Source organism: Anguilla rostrata, chromosome 14 (assembly GCF_018555375.3).
Source record: "Anguilla rostrata isolate EN2019 chromosome 14, ASM1855537v3, whole genome shotgun sequence".
Lineage (NCBI taxonomy): Eukaryota > Metazoa > Chordata > Actinopteri > Anguilliformes > Anguillidae > Anguilla > Anguilla rostrata.
The window spans coordinates 17,489,371-17,508,667 of record NC_057946.1 but is presented as its reverse complement, the minus strand read 5'-3'; the positions used below and the strand labels follow the sequence as shown (position 1 = coordinate 17,508,667).

Genomic DNA, 19,297 nt, shown 5'->3' with positions numbered 1-19,297 from the left:
TATTACCGGCAATACCTTCAGTCAGGTAAAATAAAGTGTACATGCTTTGTCATTTATACAAGTATAAAGTTACTTCATTGCTCTAAAAATAACATGAGGAAAGAAATCTTAGTTGACAGCACAGGTTCCAGACAGAATTGATCTGCAATAGTACAATGGCAGAAATTACCCAGCTTTTTTTATTTCTGTGCATCTGACACCCACCCAGACAGAGAAGAAAAAGTACCATGCGGAAGCAGAACCACATTCTGTTATAATGGCACATTTAGAAATGCAACCCTGCCCCTCCTGCTGTGACTGGAGACAAAATTAAACCCACAGACACACATTAGTGAGAGTACAGGTCCACACACACACACACACACACACACACACACACACACACTTTACTGTGGAAGGAGAACAGAGACCATAAATAAATGAATGCAATATAAATACCTTTGCGGTCTGTCTCTGTGGCGTGGACTAATAAAATATCTCCTGAACCAGCTCGGACATCTGGACCATCGTCATTCTGAGAGAGGAAAGGACAGAGAGAGGGGGCAGAGAAAGGGGGGAGGAGGAGAATAAGAAAGAAGAAGGGGGAAAGAGAAAGAATGCCAGAGGATGGCAGAGAAAGAGGGGGAGGGAAACAAAAGGCAGTGAGTTCAGATCAACAGCACTCTGTCCGCATTAGCCCTCAGCTAAAGCACCTCAGACGGGGTCCCCCAGCCTTCCCCAGCCCCTCTCTCACGCTCCTCCCCCTGCACCACCTGCATACATTACTGGAGCCCCACACAGCCGGACTGGCATCTGCCACTGCAGGGAGTGTGCTGCTCAGGCAGGCAGAAGCCCCAGCCCTTTCACACTGAGACCCTCCGTCCCTTAACTGCCTTTGTTCCTGCACGTGTGCGCGTTTCTCACTGCGCACATAAAAGCTCGGCACCGCCTCAGCCGGGCACGCCACTCAAGCTGCTTCTGACCTTGATAGGCGTGGGCCAGCGCTACACACATAATCACTCAAGCCCGTCTGTCAGACTGCACCAAACAGGAGAGAGAGAGAGAGAGAAATAATTATGAAAATATGAGGAGGATGCAGTTACAGAGGACTGCAGACAGAGGGCAGCAGAAGATCTGCAGTGGAGGTGAGCGGGGGGGGGGGGGGAAGCTTGGGTGTAGCCTCCCGAAGCAGCACCCTCCATTGTTTCAGGCGGTTACCACAGAGGCTCCCTCTAGGGAGTCTGACATGCCGTGTGCTCAAGTGCACCTCTCAGCAAGGAACAACTGTTTATTTGCTGTTAGCTGTCAATTTAATGCAAATGTTTGGCAGACTCAAAGCAAAGGACTTGAGATTGCAATAAAACAGGCGACGACACACTTATTGCCAAAGCTGTTTACACTGTTTTAATCATCTTTCAACAACTATGGTAAAAGCAGGCAACGTGACAGAGTGACAAACTGGGCCCCTCCCACGCCTGGGCACAGTGCCATGGAAACCAACTCTTCAGCGTTCATCCCCAGGTGCTCAGACAGGCACAGCCGCACCAGACCTCATCCCCAGGTGCTCAGACAGGCACAGCCGCACCAGACCTCATCCCCAGGTGCTCAGACAGGCACAGCCGCACCAGACCTCATCCCCAGGTGCTCAGACAGGCACAGCCGCACCAGACCTCATCCCCAGGTGCTCAGACAGGCACAGCCGCACCAGACCTCATCCCCAGGTGCTCAGACAGGCACAGCTGTACCAGACCTACCTCCTGCTTTAGTGTTAGGCGGGACATGATCTCCTTGTGGTCGATGAGGGAGAGCTCGTCCACCTCCTCGTCACTCTGGCCCGAATCGGTAGACTTCTGCCTCCTGCTGCAAGTTTACAGGACAGAACAGAGTTCAGCACATTCATTGGTACAATGCTTGTTGCTGCTGTTTCTGTTGAATGCAGGCTCTGCATTTTGCTTACATGATGTGATATGTAATTTACAGCATGAAGGACGTGGGTACATTGTTATTGAGGTCTCTTACGTTTCCACGTCTGACGTCTCTTTGCTATTGGACGAGGCGTTCTGAGGGCCTGGGTCCTGGATGACGTCGTCGTTGGCAGTCGTGAGGTCCTGATGGTAAAGAGTGGCATGCTAAGGACGGAGTGCGACGCTAACACAGAGCCCACACCCACAGGTCACCAGGTCAACGGTTCAGAACTCAGAAAGCACGTGGGTTTAGGTCAGACAGCAGGGGGATAGCAGAACAAAGACACAGGTTCACAAGAGCGGACAGCAAGAAGTCATTCACCCAGTCAGGCAGCCAGTGACAGAACAGGCAGTGCTAGCTCACGTAGCATACTCAACGAGTATGTACGCAGGGAGACTGTGAGGAACCAAACACAAGACGCTCACCGTTGGGGTTACGCGAGAGAATGTGAATGAAAGACACCACACAACCCCATTCACATCCGAAAGGGCACCAACAGGACACCGTACCTGAAGCCAGCTCTGGGCTTTATCGCTACGCGTCGGAAATTAACTTCCCCGACGCAGAGCGGTCTGCTGAATAACCTTTGTACACCTCTTCCTATTACAAGAGTGTAAAGCCTAAAATCCCCAGAATTCCAATGGTATTAGGACTTCTTAAGAGGATCGAGATTAAAATATGATTATTAAACCTGGGGATTTCACTTGGTAGTGATCATAAAAACTGATATGAGATGTTCAATAAAATCATGATATAAAGCCACACACAGCTTTTGTGCTGCCCAATTTAAAAAGACGAATGAGTTTGGTGCTGTGGAGACACAACCCTTCAGCCTACTCAGGTCTCAGTACTGGATGCCCTCCATTTCTCACTGCAGCCTGCTGAGATCTAAGTACCCTGTTATTTACCATTTATTCTATTCCTCAGAAACCTTCAGTGACCTGTTCCTGAATGAATATTCCATTCTTCAATTTACACAGCAAAATTGTGCCATTTAACCTTCTTTGTGCCACGTTTCTAGTCCATGACCAAATCAGATAAGTTTAGAGTACCCTGGCTCTGAGTATCGTGTTCCCCCCAGCACCCTGCCACCAGCTAATTCCTGTACCCCACAGCGAAGTACAGAGTATACTGATCCTCACCGAATCAGCAAAAATTATTGTCATGTAATTTCATATTGTTGCAGACATGTGGGTGCTCTGTTGGCAGTGGTAATTACACATCATTATTTGTTATAATCCTCTGAGTGGAGGACCTTTGCCTTCTCAACATGCAGCTCTTGATGTGTATCGAGTGTGTCGCTTTGGAGAGGAAGGAAATCCACAGGTGAACCAAAACATCAACGGCACAAGCACAAGGTAGCATGCCAAGTAGCGCAAGAAGCACACGGAAGCCCCGATAAGCCGCCGCACGCCGTCGCCGTGGGCGACGCGGCACCGCATGCTCCCAGCAGCCTCTGCGCCTGCGTGGCATGCCCTCTTACTTACTCCGTGGGAGCGCAGCAGCTCCCCGTTGGCCTGGCTGGACGAATAGAGATTGACGTATTCCCCCTCCCCGCCCTCCTCGTTAGCGCTCTCGCTCTACGGGAAGAGAAGGGGGACAGCAGAGGACATGACGGGCGTTCGTGGAAGCGGCGGCGGTGGCGGTGGCGGCGGCGGCGTCACACGTGCATGCGCTCCGCAGCTGTGCGCCGCTGAGGGCTTCTCAGTGAGAGGCTGAGCAATTAAAAGGCCGTTTCGCAGACAGCGGCACAGCTGGCTGGCTTACTCTAGCAGAAGCCTCGAAGGAAAGAGCATTACAGCTTTAACAGCCCCAATAACGGTCACCTGTTCGCATTGGCCTGCATGTGTACACGCTGGTGACCAGTTTACATGAAATACTCATAAATGCCAAATGCTGGACAAGCAGTAAACGACCCCAATCTTTCAGGGCCTCAGTCCACAGACTTTTGCATGTTAATTCACACTTTCTCCAACCACAGGTGCAGAGGACTAGCGGAAATTACATAACGAATAACTGAAATGTAACGAAGACCACACAGCCTTATAGCACAGCTACTCTAGATGCTCACAAGCCAGCCCTGGTGCCCACAGGTTTCTGTTCCACCCCCAATCCCAGTAACCCAGTTTAGCAAACCATCCAGACTGAACAGCACCTCCCAGGCCAGGCTGATATGACTGTGACTTCAGTAGGTTACAATTTCAGTAGTGAATTTGTCATGACACAATTCTATCCCTGTAGATATGAAGTCCAATCAACCTCTAATATCTAAAGGTGATGGAATAATAGACTTTATTCCTCAGACATATGAATCCCGACCAGAAATAAACTATAATTCTAAGAAATGGAATTATTAAGGACTTGACAGGCACCCACAGATTAAACTATTCAAGATAAATGCTTCCCTAATGAATGGAGAACGCTTTGTTAGCTTTGAGTCATCTATTGTTCATGAAGAAATTACATTGAATCATTACTGCTTTGTGAAGTTGTGATTTGCCCATTTTTGATTTAAAAAAAGACTAAGGATCTCCGACAACAAAAGTCCTGCCAATATTGTGACACATGTATCTTGCCATTTCATTATTTCTTCAGACCGTCTTGTCCATGAAACATTTTATAACCAAGTCAAGGTTCTCCCCCCCCCCCCCAAATCATGAGCGCATTTTATATTATCTGGATTCCATGAGAAGTAGAGTACAGTACAATACACCGAAGGAAAAAGACTTCCACTGTCCACACAATTATACTATTTGTATAAACTACATTTACTAAAAATGCCCTTAGCAGTCTATATGTTTGTTTTCAGTCAATTCTTCATATTATGCTCTCACACTGTATATTGGTCCTATACTGTATTAATAGTCTTTTATTACCTCAAACAGAAAGCCATTGCAGAATGCACACTTCACCAGACAGATCCCTCTACCATACCCTAGGTCACATACACCCCCCCCCCCCACCTTTGGCCATATACACACACCCCTTTAAAGATGAGCCTCTATCTTTGGCTGTATACACACTTCCCTTTAAAGAGCAGCCTCTACCTTTGGCCACATACACACATCCCTTTAAAGATGAGTCTCTACCTTTTGCCATACACACACTCCACCTTAAAGATGAGTCTCTACCTTTTGCCGTATACACACTCACCTTTAAAGAGGATCTTCTACCTTTGGCCACATACAGGCCCCCCTCTAAAGAGTGCATACCTTTGGCCACATACACACTCATCTCTATGAAGAACCATATACCTTTGGCCACATACACACACTGCTCTAAAGAGAATCCTCTACCTTTGCCCCAGGCGACATACACTCTTTAACTTAAGCAGCGCCTCCTTGTCCTCATTGCTTGTGTAACACAAAATTTGCCAGGGAAAAGAACATGGACCGAATGACCTAAACTAATTTATATTCTATAACACTCCAAGGCCCTTCAACATCGCCCCCTATCTGTCACTGCACACAATTGGAGCTCACCACAGAGGGTTGAAGAGAGTCAGTGAGAGAAGATTCAGAAGGAAGGCAGACAGCAAAAGAGCCACCAGAGCTTTCCAGGGAACCGTTGGCCACGCCCCCAGGATCTGCTAATTGGCTTGCGTTGGCTGGCACCACTAGGTCCGAGCTCTGCGATTGGTGGACAGTGGGAAAGTGGGAAGAGACACATGAGAGGAAATGAGGAATGGGACCCTGGCTGTGAGACGGAAAGTCCTGGGAATAGGACCTGCAAATTGTCTTGTACTGGAAGAGCAAGGGCAGGGGGGAGAGGAGAGAGATAACAAGAGAGAAACAGAAAGAGAAATAGGAGGTGAATAAGGTCTGCAAAGGAAAAGCAGCATTAGATTGAGGACAAGATCCACCTCATCACTGGGACAGACAGCTCCCAATGAGACTTTACAATCCTCAGACAAATGTTTTCTGTCCATCTATATTTCAGATGTTCCACCGACACAAAATCACTGCAGGGATCCACAAAAATTCAGTGGTTTTCACCATTAATTCATCACTTACTCAAAGCACAGGTATTGTAAGAGGTCCCACATAGCAGTGGGGTAAAACAAAGTAGCCTTTAAGATGAATGAGTATAAGGTTGCAGAGGGCTGCCCTATTCCCTAGCTGCACACAGAAAGTCAGTTCAGCCTGGCCTCTCAGCAATCATGCAGACCCTTCCCCTGGACCCTGAATCCCCAGCCAAAATGGCAGCCTAACCCTCAGACTCTGCCTCAGGCTCCCCATAAAACCCAAAGACGGTCTCTAAGCTCTGCGCATTGCTCTACTGGCAACCTCTCTCAGATCTCTGCAAGACGCAACATGTAGAACAAAGGAGAGCCCACCATGATGCAGGAACAAGATTACCTCAAAGTATCTGCAAGCATACAGTAAATACACACACAAATACACACACATGCGCATGCACAGACACGCGCACACACACACTGAATCAAACAGCATAAGGATCAATACACAAGCACTATTTCTTTTTCACGGTGATGTTAGTGTGGAAGCAGGCCAGGGCAGTGAAAGCCGGAACCCGTGGGTGCGTGATGGGGCATGATGGAGGGCTGGGACTGGAGGTGATGAGGTCAGCCCCCTCACCCGATGCGCTCATTCCTGGCGGCGGAGCGCGAGGCGCAGGTGACCTGCTTCTGCAAGCCCCGACACTCCCGCTTTCTCTGTAACAGGCCAGCGACGGCAGGAAAACAGCCCCGAGCTCGCTCCCCTAAAACACAGCCACCGCCGTGTGCAAACACAAGCATAAACGAACAACACCAGCCACGGATTATGATGTTAAATCAGACGCATTTCTTTGAAAATTAGCAACGTCTTCCTGAACATCCCCCTCCCCCCTTCACAGCACCTTCGAAATATCATGCCCTGAGGGCTTAAAGAATGTGAAAATTCCTCTGGCATTCCAGGGGGTGAGAGTCAAGCATGAAATGCACTGAAAAAAGAGAAGTGAAGAAATCTGTTCTGCATTATGTCCATATGGCCTGCATTCCATACGATCCGTGGAGGAGCACGGATTAAGGCCCTCGACTGAGAACAGCGGGGCGGTTACCTCTGTCCCCTACAACCCTATCCAATGAAGGACGAGACTATGAGCACTCCGCGCTTTCACTAATCCTAATGGTGCCTATTTCCTCTCTTCATACTGCACTGAACTTCAGGATATCACATTTCAATAGACCGGAAAAATAAGCCATTTGGTCATAAAGCTCCCTGCAGCTGGTGAGCCCAAACTTGCTGCCGTATGTGACATCTGCAACACACAACATCTGAGACTTGCAACTCCGATTGTGCAAGTATTCAGAGATGGGGTGTTACAGCAATTGAGAATGTGAACTGTTTAGGCCTGCATACCAGAAGATAGCATGGTCACTTTGTATGGATATGTGGCATTGTTGCATTTTCCCACATAGGTTTCGGTCAAAAGGATGTCTGGGTAGAACATCGTGTTCCAGGTCTCTAAATATCTGTACTGCATAGGGCTTTAGTTCCACTGGAGGTCTTTAACTGCTGGCTGTAACTGCAGTGAGGCATTGGCTCCGTGCTGTACCGCTGGGTCTCGTTTTGACACAGACAGAGGGGTTCGTCTCGGACTCCATTCTCCACAGAGCTGTTTCTCTGTGGCATTTGTGTTGACCAAAAAAAAAAGGTGTCCTCTTCTCAGGCCGGGAACACAGTCAACTGGCCCTGTCCCTTTGGCAGCCAGCGACCCGATGCTGGCTGTTGGGCTGCAGTAGCTTGCGGCCGCTAGGCTAGACAGTCTAAAAGCCCCTGGGGACAATGAACAGCTTTGACTGTATTCCTCAGACAGAATTACTGGCACCTCTGGACCAAGTGGATAAACCTCCATGCATACAGCCCTCCCCCTTTCTTTCGGTACTCAATATACCATGTTGTCTAAACTAGGACTTGGTCAAAGGCTAGCAGCAGTCAATGCTATGGAAGCAAATGGTAACAGAACTAGAAGCAACAACTGTACTCTCCACGGTCAGCCACAGTAATCAATCTTAAAGCATAACATCTTTCCTGTAGCAACACAACCAAGTAAACCCTTCCGCAAACAAGAAGCAAACGAAGCCATGAGTACGATAGCTGACAGGTACACGATCTGACAGCTCAGGGGTCACAAGTGCCCACTTAAGCCGCATTTATGATTGGGCAACTCCTGCGCTCAAAAACAACTGCAGGCGTTTCAGCAGAAAGATGCAGAAGCACGCGGCAACGGAAATCGCCTTAAATGCATGACCCAGAAAGAACGAGCGGAACATCTCCGGCTGACCTGCGTCAGGCACAAGCATTTCCCCGTTTATAGCTTGAAGGTATGAAAAACACTCCACACCTTTATGGCTACGGGCGGGAGAAGCACACCCAGAGACCTGCCTGCCAGAAAGTGAGGAGTGGCAGATGAGGGGGGAGGAGCCCTAAGGAATCTAAAGCAGGATATGCTATAAAAACCTGGCTGGCTTTGAAGGGAATGGGTCAGCCACCCATTGGCTGAGGAGGGTGAAGCCAAATAAAGGCATGCTGAACCCTTGGGTTGCCATGTCAAAGGAGAGAAGGGGTAGAGGGAAGAGAAGGGAGACTGATTTGGGGGGGGGGGCATTGAAACTAGATACAAAATGACAGACACATCATGTTCCCTAAAAAGACATAAATAAAATTGTATTTAATCTCTTCAATGAAAAGTATTTCCAAAAAAGTACAATACATTTAGAGACCTGACAATGAAACAACAGCACTGTCAGACAACTATTTCTGAGGCTAGCTGGTACTGTAGGATAGAAGACAGAGTGTAGTGAGTTCATTTTGTGAGTCATAAACGTTAGACAACACTAAGACAAGCATGAACTTGTAGACTTCTGACTGCACATCACATCAACACCAGAACACAACAAAAACAGTCACTAGTCTGAGTCAGCCCAGAGACTCACCTACCTTGCTTTGACATATACTTCTAAGGTTCTCTGGAGTCTATTACAGTTAACTATGCCTCACAGCACACTCACACACATATTTGAGACTAAATTCAGAGCAGGCAACATGAGGCACACAATGGCACCCATGCCCAACCCTGGCTGACAGCGCAGTGCTCTTTATTTCATTAGCCACACAAAACTGGGTTGGCTGTGTGTTTTAAGACCTGGACTGGGGGAAGAAGAGGAGCACAGAGGACCACACGTGTACCGGCAGACAGGACCGCAACCAGAACGCAGGCGGGACCGTGACTGGGGGCAGGCGGGATCAGGCAAACCGGGCCGACCCCACGGGCCGGAGAGGCCGAGACTCACCGTGGGCGTGGCCAAGGAGGCGTGGCCGCTGAGGAAGGAATTAGAGACGGACAGGCTGAGGCTGAGCGCGGCGCTGGCCTCCTCAGCCCCCACCGCAGAGTGCTGGAGGTGGCAGGAGAGGGAGGAGGACGAGGAGGAGGAGGGGGAAGCAGAGTGCGAGGCCTGCAAGGGGAGCAGAAGAGAGAAAGGAAGAGGACAGGAGAAAGGGGGACAGAGAGAAAGAGCGAGATAGGGAGAAACACCAGGAGGGGTGAGAGAGAAAGAGAGAGAAAGAAGAGAGCAAGGAAGAGTTTAACTAAGCAGGAGGCCCAAGCAGAGTCATGGGAGATGTAAGTAGTAGAATCCAAAGAGGAAAACAGTGAGGAAGTGTTAACTAGGCAGTTTTAGTCAGATCGCAGACGCAGGTCCAGTGATTTATAACGTTACTGTATTAACCCTCATACAGCCCACTTTATGACAGGCAAGTGCTTTTGCCACCTCTCTACAATTCCCTGTAGACTAAGTTAGCAATGAGGGTTTAGCAAACCCAAAAATGACAGTAAACCGATACTTGCCCTTTTGTGGCAGAAAGAAAGTGGAGCTCAAACCAATATTAGCAGTATATATTTACTGAAAACAGCATTCAGCTTTGCTATCAATTTCACTGCAATTGCCACGAGTGGTGAAATTGAAAACTAAAAACTCCCAAATTATAAATCTGTCAAAATAATCAGAGGTCATGAAGTGGCACCAAGTGTCATACAGCAATTCTATACATTGCTACTCATTGAGATGCAATATACACGGTGCAGGTTTAGAACTCCACTCCATTCAGCAATGCATCTGTTCACAACACATTCCTTAAAGTCTGTCATTTTCTACAATTGAATATACTGAGTCCTTTAACTTATGGCCAATTCAGAAGTCCATCTCGTTTTGAGCTTGAGGTTCTGGCTATAAAATTTCATAAGATGTGAGACCTAAAAACATCAGATATGGACCATTCTTGCTATATATTTTTTCATGAGCCTGGCAGATTAAATTACTTCCCTAAAGCATGTAAGGCTGTAAATCTCCTAAATCCTATTACAGGCTTATGGCTTGTGTTTCTGAGGGGCAATGCAGACACCATACTCTTCAAAAACACCTGGATTAAACCTCATCAAATGAAGAACTTAAACATCTGGACAAAGATGTAGCCTAGATATTAATCCTGAAGTGGTGCACACGGGTGGAGCATGTCAGTTAAATGATATTAACTGATTTCAGTTCTCTGCAACTCTGTTAACCCACCCAATAGCAGTTTTAAAGTTCATATCTAAAGTTGCTTTTAAAGACCAAAAGCAAAACATCAATTCAGTTCTAATTCATGCATTCATTTTTTAAACTGTCGTTAAAAAAGAAATTCCTCATTCACACACATGGATTACACTCAAGTTTGGCCAGAGCTATGTGGACGACGAGTAATTCCATAATTAACAAAGCACCCTTGGTGGTCCACATAAACATTTTTAAACCAGGCAACCACCCTGGCCTACATAATGTGTAGAAAAATGACGCTCTAAAAAACCTGTTCAGCGTGAAGTTTTAGTTAAGACTTCGCTGAACATGCTGAGATTTAACCCATATGAACACTTTTGAGGCAAATATAGTCAATTCTATAAATGTTCTCACATGCTGGGAGTGAGCACCCAAATTATGCACATAGTTTAAGTGATATGCAGAGTTCAAAGGTGTTATTCAGACACCCACACTCGGCTCAACTGAACCGCGCAAACAACGGAGCTTTGAACCTGAGAGGTGAGTGAAGGTGAAACACAGCTAGCTAACGCACTACTCTGAAGACAAGGGAACAAAGCAGCCAAGCTTGCTATGCCTTCTCTCTCTCTTTGCACTGGGCCGGTGCTATTTAAAGGAGCACCCCGATTCTGACTCAAACATCCACAACGCATCAAAGAACCGCTATATTCATAAACATTGGGCAAAGTTTACAGCTGGGGACTTTTTCTAAAGTTTGTCACAATGCCTCTGCATCGCCGAGCGCTGGTTTCGTTCTGGCTGCATCTGCTCGTCATCAATGGAAACTCTTTGAGCTCTGCGAGTCACGGAAAAAGTTAAGGCGTGAACTAAAAACATCAGAGCGCACCGAGGAGTCGGGATGGCGGTGTAGGTGGGGAATGTGACCCTGCTGCTGATGTGGACGGTTGCGCGCAGCGGCCCCCGGGGGGCGCTGTGGCTCACTCACCAGCTGTCTCTGCTTGGGCGGCAGGGCGGGGGGCGGCAGCGGCTCGTGCACGGAGTCGGTGCTGCTGAAGGAGTCGTTGAAGCCGTACACCTCCTGGAAGCGCTTGTTGCGCTGCTCGTAGATGCTCTCGCTCTGGGGCGTCTGGTAGAAGACCGAGGGCTGGGGCTCCGAGTAGTCCTCCACAAACTGCATGTACTGCAGGACTGAGGGAGACACGGACAGTCAGCACGGGCTCCCACAGACACAGCACAACCAGCACAGGATCCAGCACTACACACTGAGGAGGACATCAGCACAGGATCCCACTGTGGGCCAGAGACACAGCGCGGCAGCCAGCACAGGCGTCCACAAACACTCCAACGCACAGCACAACCAGCACAGGATCCAGCACTACACAGTGAGAAGGACATCAGGATCCCACTGTGGGCCAGAGACACAGGTCAACACCGTGAAAAACACAACACAGCCGAAACTCACAGGCATAACACAGCAGCGGCGCTTCACAGGGTCCATTTGTGCGAAACCTGCTCGTACACGTGCTTCCAAACCCCGATTAGCACAGACCCTCGCTCACAGACATTAGGGAGGCTTATGTTGGGATTTCAGAATTTGCAAGATGGCTTTCCGCCACATTATTTGGTGAAATGACAACTGAATTGCAACACCAAGCGTGTAATTATTAGATTTAAAAGGCGTCTATCTGTTGTCTCCCTGTTGTTTCCTGTCACCTCGGCAGCCTAAACAGAAAGCGTGACTCGCTTCTCATACACAAAGTTTTGTAAGACCGTTTTACCCCATCAGACAGCAGAGCCAGCTTTGACCCAGTTGACAATAATCTGGCTAATGTTCAGACCACATCGTGACTGTAATGCTGAATTAAGGAGATTATGATTCAAAATAAATGCTGGGCAAAGTAATAGTAAAAAACATTCATGCATTCGGGGCCGTAAAAAGATGAATGTGAAGTGGAGAGTTTCTATCCATGTCAGTGGCTTAGTGCACCCCAGTGCATGCAGAGCATGTGGAGCACTGGGCCCACCAACTTTGCTGAGAAACACTGATCTTATCAAATAAACGGCTAACCTTCTGCCGCATAACAGGGGTACTAACAGAAAGACTTGAACATGCAATTCATTCACCCAGCAACTAAACGAATCACTTCTTAAAACTGAATGATGGAAACCAGACTTGTGTAATCAGTTTGTGCTTACTGCTGTTCACCAAGTAGAAAGAAAGCAGTTTTGTGCCGAACTAAATTGCAAAGTACAATGCTAAATGAAACTGTAAAACACAGCCTAGAAACCTGTCCAACGCAAAGTTTATATGATTCTTATTTTATCAACAGTTTTTTTCAGAGTTCCAACAAAGCCAGCTGCTACTCTTTGCGTCATAAGTGCCTTGATGAACAGCTGTAAGGTTGTTTAGACTAGCTGGCTAGTGATTACATGTTGTTACGACGAGTACAAAGCTCAGCTAGAACTCTCCACATCTTCCTGCATCAGCCCCGTCTGACTTTCAGCAAGATAGCAATCTCGCGATTAAGCAAGTCTGTGAGCACCTGTGAGTGACTGTACCAAAATGACATTCCATTCTATAAGCATCTTCACTACATACATGCATATCAACTTAAGATGTTAAAGGTATAGCCTAGTGTAAATAAAATTTAAATCACCAGGGGCAATGCATATAGTATTGTGGGCAAAAATGAGTGGAGTGGTTTTGAGTGACTCAGTGTGATTTATGTGATGCAGGGTGGAAAACCTGAGGCAGGCAGGTCTGCAGAGCCAGAATGGCGAGCAGAGCCAAACAAGCCTGAGCATTTATCCCTCCCTGCTGAATTTCTCTGAAGGCAGTAAGTTTGACAACACATGACATCATCAGTGCCCCTCCCCTCAGCTGCATCGCCCTGCACTCTGCGAACTTCATTTCCTGTGGGCTGAGAGAGCCTACTGCTCTCCTCACCCAGAGATCTCCCATACTGCACACGCTAAAGCACAATTCCACATGACTTAATCCCGCCTCCCCCCCTCCCCCTCCCCCCCTGCTGTTACAGCAGAAGAGCCAGCTGTGGATCTGGATCAGGATACTCTCTGTTCCCTTCCACACCCCACTGCCAAAGCCTAGCTCAGTCCATAACTTCAGTCCCCACCAGTTTGGACACCAATGCCTCCACCCACCTCAACTCAAACTCACAGAATCTCCCAGGGCCTTTATACCAAGCGCCTCCCCGTCTCTCCTTCACTCAAAGCCACTTCCCCTTCCCTATCTCCCTTGCTCAAAGCCACTCTTCCATCCCCATAACACAAAGCCACTTCCCCTTCCCTATCTCCCTTGCTCAAAGCCACTCTTCCATCCCCATAACACAAAGCCATGCCCCCTTCCCTATTTACCTTGCTCGAAGCCACGCCCCCTTCTCCATCCCCATCACTCAAAGCCACTCCCCCTTTCCTGTCTCCCTTGCTCAAAGCCACTCCCCCTTCCCATCCCCATCACACACAGCCACGCCCCCTTCCCTATCTCCCCAGCTCAAAGCCACTTCCTTTCCCTAGCGCGGGCCCCAAAGCTGGGCAGCTGGTGCTCCACTCACTGTGGCGGCTCTTCTTCTCCGGGAGGGGCGGGGGGCTCTCTGGTAAGTCGGCGCTGTCGCTGGCGAGGAACTCGGCGGCGAAGGCCCCGCCGTTGCTCTGGGGCAGGGGGGTGAAGAGGGGGAAGGGGGGCTCGGCCTGCAGGTCCTCCTCGCTGATGTTGTCGTAGTGGGAGGGCAGGCGCTCGTAGAAGACGGGGAAGAGGGCGGGCTGCGCGGCCGTGCTGCGCCGCTTCTTCTGCGGCAGCGCCGGGGGCGCGCTGATGCGCGACGGCTTCGAGGGCAGCGCGAGGCCCTGCGCCGTCCAGTACTCGGGGGGCTGCTGGGGGCAGGGCGCGCTGAAGCGGGGGTGCGGGACCTGCTGCCCGGGGCAGGGGGACGACGACTCGCTGTGGGACTCCGGCAGGGGGCTCAGGCACCCCCCCTGCACGGGGGGCATGTGCTCCATGCTGGACAGGTCCTGGTGCAGGAAGTCGTAGTCGGGATCGTAGCTCTCCGTGTTGTCTGCAAAGGGAGGGAGAGGTGCGATCATTAGCTCAAACCTGAAGCTGCCCTGCAGCATGCTGTACACAAACACATGAGAATCAGCATTGCCTGCTTCAAACGGCACACTTAAAACAATCACACGCACTGTGCCTGACAAAGAACACTCTGATCCTCCATAACAGGGATTAATAAGAGAAGCTCCAACGCAAACCCCAAACATCCTGCTCCATCGAAGACAGAACGAAGGTGAAGCAGTGTGTGCATATAATGACAAAGCCCAGCACCGTCCGGGAAACGCTCCAGAGAGGAACAGACTTCAGACCCCAGCTCAACTGGAATTATACAAAAACCTACCCGGGGCTTTTAAACAGCATGACACCAACTCTACCAGCAAGACCCAACAGAGAACAAATACTGCCCTCAATAATTATGCCTCTGCAGCTCACATGGTTTATTTTTTTAACCAACAGTCAAGTAACTCCAGTAATGAAATTGTAGCGTTCACAGACCCTGAGAAACCATTTTAAAAGAGGCAGACTCATGTACGCAGTTTTTTCCTGCTTCTCGATCGCACACAGAAACTCATTCAGCCCCCCTGAGAGGGAAGACACAGCGTTCCATCCTCCTTTCAGGATCACTGAATGATTTCTCCACAGGCTCAGTTTCCGTGACAACCGCTCACTCCCACTTTAACCCGCCCCCCCAAACTGCGGCCTCTGGCCGATGTATGAACTGTCCCCCCATTTCAGAGCCTTTCCCCCGACCCAGGACTGAAGGAAGCAGCCATTATTTTCCTCTTTCAGGGCTTGTTGGCTAGAAAGCTACCAATGGAAGCCTGTAGCTGGAGGAGCAGGAAGCCCATCTACACTCTGTATCTACTCACTCAGCAGTGCTGGGGAACAGGCACGCCTTTGTGAGACTTGCAGAGGTCTGAAAAAGCCCAGAGGGCCTACAAAGACCGAGCTCTTCACCTGCTGCTCCACAAGGGACATGACTGCACGGCTGGACAGATGAAGGCCACCAGAGCAGTGTATGCAGTGTGTGTGTGTGCTCGTGAGATAATACAACCGCTACAGGTATACTTTAACAAACCAACGCTCGTCAGTCCTGTAGCTGTCTGGTAAGAAGACGGACTTTGACCTTGTTAAAGTTTTTCCTCATTGTTCTCAACTACAGCTGCTAGGTGCTCCAAGTACATGGGAAGATAACAACTCACCTGAAGTAAGAATTTAAAAAAAGCAGGTGTAGTTGTAGTCAGGTGGTTTCATTTGGGGTGTAAAACAAAAGCCAAAGCCGAAAATACTAATTGAAAAAGTAGCAATACAAATAAGTTTAATAATAAAAGATTTTGTTCATTGAGAGAACACCTGTCATCAGTACCTCACCAGGTATGCTGGGCACTCCTCTCACTTTCACTGTGGCAGGAGATATCTTTCCCATGGTGCATCAGGGATACAGAGACCCTCACTCTTACTCGTATCAAACAAGTGCTTTCATTAAAGACTGTGCTGTTCAGAGACAATGGAAATCCTAATAATATCAGACTAATGGAGGTATGCCATGCATGTTTTTTATATTGCATACATACTGTATACAAAAGACTACTAATAAAACAACAGTACAAATAATATATATCAGACAAATGGAAGCATGTTTTAAAGAAACCTGATTGGGTTTTTGTAAGTAATTAAAAACTGCATTGGACAGGAGGATGATTGGCCAACTACCCTTCAAGGCAGGGCTGATATTCATTATGCAGCATGGATGCCATAAATCATTTTCATTTCATTGCACCGTCCACTAAAATAAACATCGCAGACATAAAAAAAAATTGTAAGCAGCCGACCGTAATAAAAAAAAATGTGACTTTTAATGTGCCGTTAAGCCTCCTCAACTCCATGACCTGCCATTCTAAGTGGGCTGCCCTGTGTCAATTACTGGAGCGATGAGAATGAAAAAGGCCATTCGCTTCAAAACAACTTAGTGTTAAAAATAAATACAATTCTGCTTGAATGCTAGCGAAGAGGAGAAATGGAATTCCCTTGGCTTATTAACCAAATACCTACCTAAATTGTGGAAGGATACATGCAATTGTCTATTAAGGTTTTGTATTTAAAATGGTTGTGCCACAGTCATCGGAGCCCATGAGGATATACATCATGAATACTGGCATGGGTTAGGGGTGTTCTTCAGCCCTAACACCCCCCTAGCTGTGCCAATTTTAACGACAAAATGAGTTCCTGTTCCAGATCGCTTTATCAAATTCTGCCGTTATTAAAGAAAAGCCCTTTAAGTAAAATCTGTCACAGTGGGTCCCTGTAATCGGACCAGGCTGTCTGGCATGCGTGCCCAGCGCTGGGGAGTGAAGGGCCAGGGAAGAGGCCAGAGCGGCAGGCTCCTCCTGCAGAGCAGCGGACGGGGTGAGTATCCGCTCTCTCACACACAAAGGCCCATTGTGACTGCGGCTGGGTCTGATTTCAGCCTGCTGCAGTGCGGACGCCCGTCTCCCCCACACGCCGGCCGCGCGGCTCTGCAGAGCTGCAGCAAGGACAAGCAGGGCCCCGGGGAACACGAGCACGCAAGCCCCAGACCAGAGGCGCGCGGGCGGGCGGGGGAAGGCGGACGCTGCGGAACGAGGGCTCTGTGCGCATGTGCTGCAGCAGGTGAGTCTGACTGAGAGGAAACGGGAAGTAAACACAGACTGTGGACATGCATGATAGGTGCGAGACCGAGCGAGAGCACGTATGAGGAACTGTCTGTGTAAGGACACAGCTGAGCGCTGGTGCAGGTGTGAGGAGGTGGAGGGGCGTGAGGGGCGTGAGGGGAGGGAGGGAGGCCGCCTTCTCACCCAGGGTCTCGCAGCTGGTGTTGCGGGAGCACTGCCCGCTGTCCTGCTCCAGAGAGGAGAGCTGCTCATCAGATTTGCTCAGCTTGCCCATGCTGTTGCAGGGGGAGAGGCGGGGGGACTCCCCTCCGTACGAGTGGCTCCCACCAGAGAAGCGCCGCTGCGGGAACTCCGTGTCGCAGTCCTGGGGTCACGTCGCCAAGGAAACGAGGGCAATGAGTGACATATCGGTCAGGGCAGATGTGGCGAGATTAATCAGAAACACAATAAGCATTCATCCAGACAGCTGGCTCACTGCTTCAGGCCAGTCCCAGCCCTGAGAGCTCCTACCTGCTTGTTAATGCCGATGGGGAGACTGGATCCGCTGGTGGTCCGGCTCATCGGGGCGACCACCGCCACCCGGGTCGGGGAAGGGGCCGACTGGCGCTTTTTCGGGGGCAGGGCGGGCGGGCTGGGGACAGACAGAAGAGAGCAGAGCTCGGTCAGAACAGCCCCAAGTCCTGACGCTCAGCCCTGACGTCATCCCCAGGCACACACACACACGCGAGGGCAGAAGTAAACAGGCAGGACTCATTCCTCCTCATATAAGGGCAGGGAGCCGCGCGGCGTCAGCGCTCCTGCGGCCCGGAGCCTGGAGCAGCATGCAGCAATCCTAGCATTCCTGGGCCAGGAGCGCAGCGCTGCGTCGCCAACGCTTCCCCCGCTCCTGACCGCGCGGCCCGCCAGCAGGTACTCCTGAGCCTGCGCCCTCACACGCCGCACCGCAGCACAAACAGGCGCCAGGAGGAGGGAGGGGGCGTGGGCAGGGAGTGGTCACAGGGGTCAGAGGTCAAACATGCACGCCTTTCAGCGCCGGCTGTGTTCCGCAGGGCGTCACCCGCAGACGGGCCACTCAGGGAAGCACATGCACGCGCGCCATTGCTCTCCTCCAATCAGGGAGCTCAAGTAGCAGAGGGGAGGGGTTGAGTGATGTCACGATGCACACCGATGACCCGCAGGGCCGACAGCAGCGGGCATCGTGGGAAACGTACTTCTCCCGCTGCGGCGCCTCCCTCTGCGGCTGCAGTCTGCTGGCGAGCCCCGGGGCAATCCCACAATCCCACACAGCATGGAAGGAAAGAGAGCAGGACAGCAGCTTTAAGACCGGGCCCAGGTGACAGGGCCCAGGCACTGCGCTGCAGCGCTCTCCTCCCGCCCCCCACCCCTGACGGACAGCTCCCTCTGCGAGGCTCGTTTCTAACGAACGCCCACGGGCCAGGGCAGGAAGAGGAAGTCAGGCTCCATTCGTGACACCGCGCTCAAAACTGCGCCTTCAAAGGCTCACTCGCCGAAGAACCGCGCTATTAATATCGCTGGACATTTTTGGTGCTCTGTTGAAGAGCTCTCGCAAAACGGTGATGTCAGACACCTTGAGCAACGCTAAACTCACTCGAGTGGCTTAGGTCATATTATTCTTTTCGCAACAAAGCCCTGAAGAAAGACAGAACTGCACACTCAATGAACTCACTAGGAACAAGAAGAAGTGGACATTTTGTACAGGTGTCAATGCATTATATACTGGTCTCTTGCGGCTGAATACTTGGAATATGCGTCAGCTGACAGAGATGAATATGAAGTACGAAGCGTCACCTTGATGGTAATGGCAGGCACAATAAACTAAGTTACTGAGTTCTCTCTCCCATGATGGTCAGCAGTGTCTCAATACACATCCTTAAGTCTGCCGTTTTGTTTAGTTTCCTTTCCCGATCCTCTTGGGGGGGAGAAAAAAAAAAGACGGAACCACATATTGTCGTACTCTGTCAGCAACTTCTCACGGAACTTTCTGAGAAGAGAGCTTCGGAAGCCAAAGCACACCTGACCAGTGAATTGCACTTCTGCATTTTGTCAAGAACTGAAGTGTGACAGAGCATGGCTGCA

At 49.8% G+C, this 19,297-nt stretch overlaps 1 protein-coding gene across 6 annotated transcripts in view; it reads right to left on the bottom strand.

Annotated features, from left to right (window-relative positions):
* Window positions 1-19,297, bottom strand: part of rapgef1b (Rap guanine nucleotide exchange factor (GEF) 1b) — a 55,660-nt gene that overhangs the window by 4,801 nt on the left and 31,562 nt on the right. For 3 of the 6 annotated variants that reach the window (XM_064308781.1, XM_064308782.1, XM_064308780.1), the window contains exons 7-16: window positions 17,711-17,831; window positions 17,384-17,564; window positions 14,053-14,553; window positions 11,466-11,668; window positions 9,242-9,403; window positions 5,427-5,573; window positions 3,432-3,524; window positions 1,999-2,087; window positions 1,734-1,839; window positions 439-514 (exon numbers count right to left, since the gene is read on the bottom strand). In XM_064308781.1, the coding sequence (XP_064164851.1) occupies window positions 439-514; window positions 1,734-1,839; window positions 1,999-2,087; window positions 3,432-3,524; window positions 5,427-5,573; window positions 9,242-9,403; window positions 11,466-11,668; window positions 14,053-14,553; window positions 17,384-17,564; window positions 17,711-17,831 (1,679 nt within the window). The remainder of the gene's footprint in view (window positions 1-438; window positions 515-1,733; window positions 1,840-1,998; window positions 2,088-3,431; window positions 3,525-5,426; window positions 5,574-9,241; window positions 9,404-11,465; window positions 11,669-14,052; window positions 14,554-17,383; window positions 17,565-17,710; window positions 17,832-19,297) is intronic. The other 3 variants (XM_064308783.1, XM_064308784.1, XM_064308785.1) reach the window with 3 other exon arrangements.